Source organism: Chaetura pelagica, unplaced genomic scaffold, assembly GCF_000747805.2.
Source record: "Chaetura pelagica isolate M959 unplaced genomic scaffold, ChaPel_1.0 scaffold132, whole genome shotgun sequence".
NCBI classification, from domain to species: Eukaryota; Metazoa; Chordata; class Aves; order Apodiformes; family Apodidae; genus Chaetura; species Chaetura pelagica.
Genome location: NW_009952709.1, coordinates 143,713 through 147,547, shown reverse-complemented (window position 1 = coordinate 147,547; position 3,835 = coordinate 143,713). Strand labels below are relative to the sequence as shown.

At 57.7% G+C, this 3,835-nt stretch overlaps 1 protein-coding gene across 1 annotated transcript in view; it reads left to right on the top strand.

Annotated features, from left to right (window-relative positions):
• Nucleotides 1-3,835, top strand: part of GRIN1 (glutamate receptor, ionotropic, N-methyl D-aspartate 1) — a 69,750-nt gene that overhangs the window by 25,544 nt on the left and 40,371 nt on the right. Inside the window, exon 2 of the mRNA XM_009994327.1 lies at nucleotides 2,278-2,412. Within this exon, the coding sequence (XP_009992629.1) occupies nucleotides 2,278-2,412 (135 nt within the window). The remainder of the gene's footprint in view (nucleotides 1-2,277; nucleotides 2,413-3,835) is intronic.

Below are 3,835 nucleotides of genomic sequence, written 5' to 3'. Positions count from 1 at the left end.
CACACACACACACACACACACACACACGCTGCTACACAAACACCCTACTGCAAAAACATGCAGTGCTTCATGTACACCCCCCCAGCACAGCTGCACACCCTCCCCACGACCCCCCAGCACCACAAAGAGCACCCCCTGCCACACACACACTACAGGCTGGGGGCTGCAGGCACACAGGGTGTGCACACACACACCCGTGGGCACACACACACACTGTGCACGCCTGCACACGCCCGCACAGGCCAGGGAGCTGTGGGCACACACACAGAGCACACCGGACATGCACGTCTGCTCTCACAAGCCCAACACACACCTCCCTACTTTCTACATGGGTGCACAGGGGAGCAGCCCCAGTCTGCAGGGGGTGGGTGCCCTGATGCCCTGTGCAACCCGCGGCCCTGACCCTCCCCCTGCACTAGCTGAGCACAGCTCACCAGCCCCAATCCCCCATTTGGGGCCATCAAGTGGGCAGCCAGGAAGGTACCAACCCACCCCCACCCCGACCACCCCAAACACACACACGTACAAAAGGTGGATGTGGACCCATGCACAGGTACAAACACACACACAGATGGTTTGAATGCCCACACACACTGACACACACACACAGCCAGGGAGGGGGGAGGGAGCTGGGGGGCAGAGCTGCACAGCAGAGGGGAGCTGGCATGTTTGCAGCTCAGCCTCCCCATGTGGAGAGGAAAGATGTCTGGAGACATCCCTGGGTGTGCTCCAGAGCCGGGCTGAAGCACAGTGAGGGTGTAAAACCTTCCTGCTGCTGGGAGGGGCTGGGTTGGGTCCCTGACTGAGCCGAGGCTCCATCCTGGCCGATGGATGCCTGTGTCCATGTCACCTCTGAGCACTGTCCCCATGGCAAACCCCACGGAGCCCTGGGGGTTGCAGGTGCTGGCACGTCCCTGTGTGGGTGGTGGGATGCAGGGGGGAGCTCTGGGGTGCAGAGGGGGCTGCGGGTGCTGGAGGTGCCCACGCTGCCCCAACGTGCAGGGGTTCTCCTGGCCCCACCCGTGGGTCGCTGCTTGCAGGGGCTCCTGGCAGGGGCTGCGTCCGGGCAGGGGCTGCGAGGCAGAGGGGGCTGGGAGCCTGTGCCTGCAAAATGGCTCCTCTCGCTCAGCTGCTGCGCAGCGCGGCCCCTGTCCCCCAGCAGCCCTCTCCGTGCCTGCTCCTCCACCAAGGCCTTGCCCCAGCCCTGCTGGGGACAGGTCCTCACCCACCCCCTGTCAGCACAGGGAATTCTCCTCCTCCTGCCTCCCCAGGTCACCTCCCCAGCCCCTTCCCCAGTAATTCCTCCCTTCTCCCATGGCAGAGACTGCAGCCCCTGCCCCAGCTGGCTCTGCACCCTCAGCCTGCTCCCACCCAAAACCAGGCAGGATCTTGTCACCCCAGGTCCCCAGACCTGTCCTCTCCTGTCCCAGCTGTCCCCCCAGCCCAGGCACAGAGCAAATCCCAGGGCTCAGGCAGATGCTTGGAGGAGGAAGAAATGTTATCTCCTCCCAGATATCAAAGTCCTTGCCCTGATTCACCCTAGCAGGAGAGCTGTCACCAGCTGGGGACATTCCTTGTGCTGTGACAGGGCATTACTGTAACAAAGGATCTCCCAAGGGATGGCCCAGCTCCTTCCTCTCCCTCTGACACCAAGTATCATCCTGCTGGAGATCGAAATCCTGACCCTGTGGTAACAGCAGGATCTTGCCCAGATCTTCCTTCCCAATTTGGGGAGGACCCCAATTGCCTGTGAGGGGCAGATCCTGTGCCCAGCCCCCTCCCCCAGCTTTCCCATTCCTCCCAGTGCTCAGGGCCAGATGGCTGATTCTCCCTGTGGCTCTGCTCTCCCACTCCTGGTCCCAGCTGACCACTTTGTTTGTAATAGTCCTCAGAGGGGAATTACAACCGAGTATTAAATGTGTGGTTAAAGAAATCGCATTACACAGTGTGACTGTAAGGGAGATGTTTCCCTTTAATCTGCAATCCATGCAAGTTATTAGTTTAGTGAGCAGAGAGGCCAGGATGGCATTTCCATTAAGATACAACCCTGAGCAGGGCTGTCACCTCTCTGCAGGCTGCAGCTCCCCTGGCTCCCTGTGCAGTCCTTGCTTCCCTGCTCCAAAGTACCCGAGTGCCAAGGGCACGTCACCGTGGGGCTCAGGGGGTGCAGAAAAGAAAAGGGGGGGGGGAGGAAAGAAATAAATATCTATAAAATCACCCTGGATGGCCAATGTGCTCCTGTGAAATAATGTTTGTGTCGTGTATCCTGTCCTGCAGGTCTATGCAATCTTAGTTAGCCACCCTCCTGCTCCCAACGACCACCTCACCCCAACACCCGTGTCCTACACTGCTGGTTTCTACCGGATCCCAGTCATTGGTCTGACAACACGCATGTCTATCTATTCTGATAAGGTAACTGCTGCACCCTTCTAGTCTGCTCCCTCATACGTGTGCTGTCAATCCAGAGTGCCCATCAGGAGGATTAATGATGACTACACTGCTCTGCCCCGTGTCTGTCCATCCATCCATCCTCTCCAGTTAAACTCCCCCCATCCCTCCCTCCCTCTCCCACCTTCCTGGTATGTGATTTTTTCACAGCTGCCAGTGCTGACCTACATAGTGCTGGGTGATTCTGCAGCCATTCCCTGCCAGGCTGCTGGGCTGGCTGCTCCTCACCAGGGCAAGGGCACTAAGTAGCTCCTGCTCTGCTCACTGGTGACAGCCGGGGGGGTTCTGGGTGCTCCTGGGAGTGGGGGGCTGCTGAGGGGCAGGAGGATACCCAGTGGAGCCTGGACCTCGTGCAGGAGCTCTCTGGGGCTTGCAGATTGTGTGGTGGCATTCACTCCTTTGGTTTTATGTGGTATTGGTGAGGGAGACGATAGAATTGACTCACAAGTTACCCCAAGGCTGTAATGACATTCAGTCCAGGCAGCACTCAAGGAAGGGGTTCAGATTCCACTGTCTCAACCCACTGTCTGCTCTCCCTGTGAGAACCTGCAGACTTCCAGGCTGGGTGAGGTCCTGCTGGATGTGCCCTGCCCTGCCCTGGGTGCGGAGATGCTGCCATAGTCAGCTCCTACAAAGGCACTTTGGGATTAGCAAAAGCAGAGCCAGGAACCCCACAGACCATTGCAACCTTGGTGGAGGTTTTTGTCTAGGTGCACAAGCCTTAGTGGGTGAGATCAGGCCTGTTTTGAAAGAAAAAATCAGCCTTTGCCTGGAAAATGTGAATATTCACAAATGCAAATGTTCAGTGCAAAAATAGTCATTCCACCTACATGCTAAATGCAGCCCAGTTTCAGGGGGGAGGAGCAGAGGCTCCTGGTGATGCAGCAGCAGGTCTTGGCATCTCCCACCAAGCAAAACCATGGTAGGACAGACAAGACCATGGCAGTGACAGCAGTGGTGTCTGGCAGGGGCTGAGGACCTGACAGGGTCCCAGCAGGCACGGTTAGAAGGTAAGGGATGGCAACAGAACTGGCAGACCCAGGGAGAGGGCAGGCAGCAGCAGGATGTGCAGGGGGGATTTGGTTGGTGCTGCCACAGGGAGGAGACAGGTCTGGTCAGCAGTGTCACCAAAAGGGACCTTGTCACAGTGCACACAGAATCACACAGAATGTCAGGGATTGGAAGGGACCTCCGGACATCATTTGGTCTCCACCCCCTCTGCCAGAGGAGGTTCATCTAGAGCAGGTTGCACAGGGTGGCATCCAGGCAGGTTTGGAATGTCTCCAGAGAGGGAAACTCCACAACCTCCTGGCATTGTCTGTTCCAGTGCTCTGTTGCCCTTACTGTTCAGTTATTCTTTATGTTTACATTGAACCTCTTGTTTTCC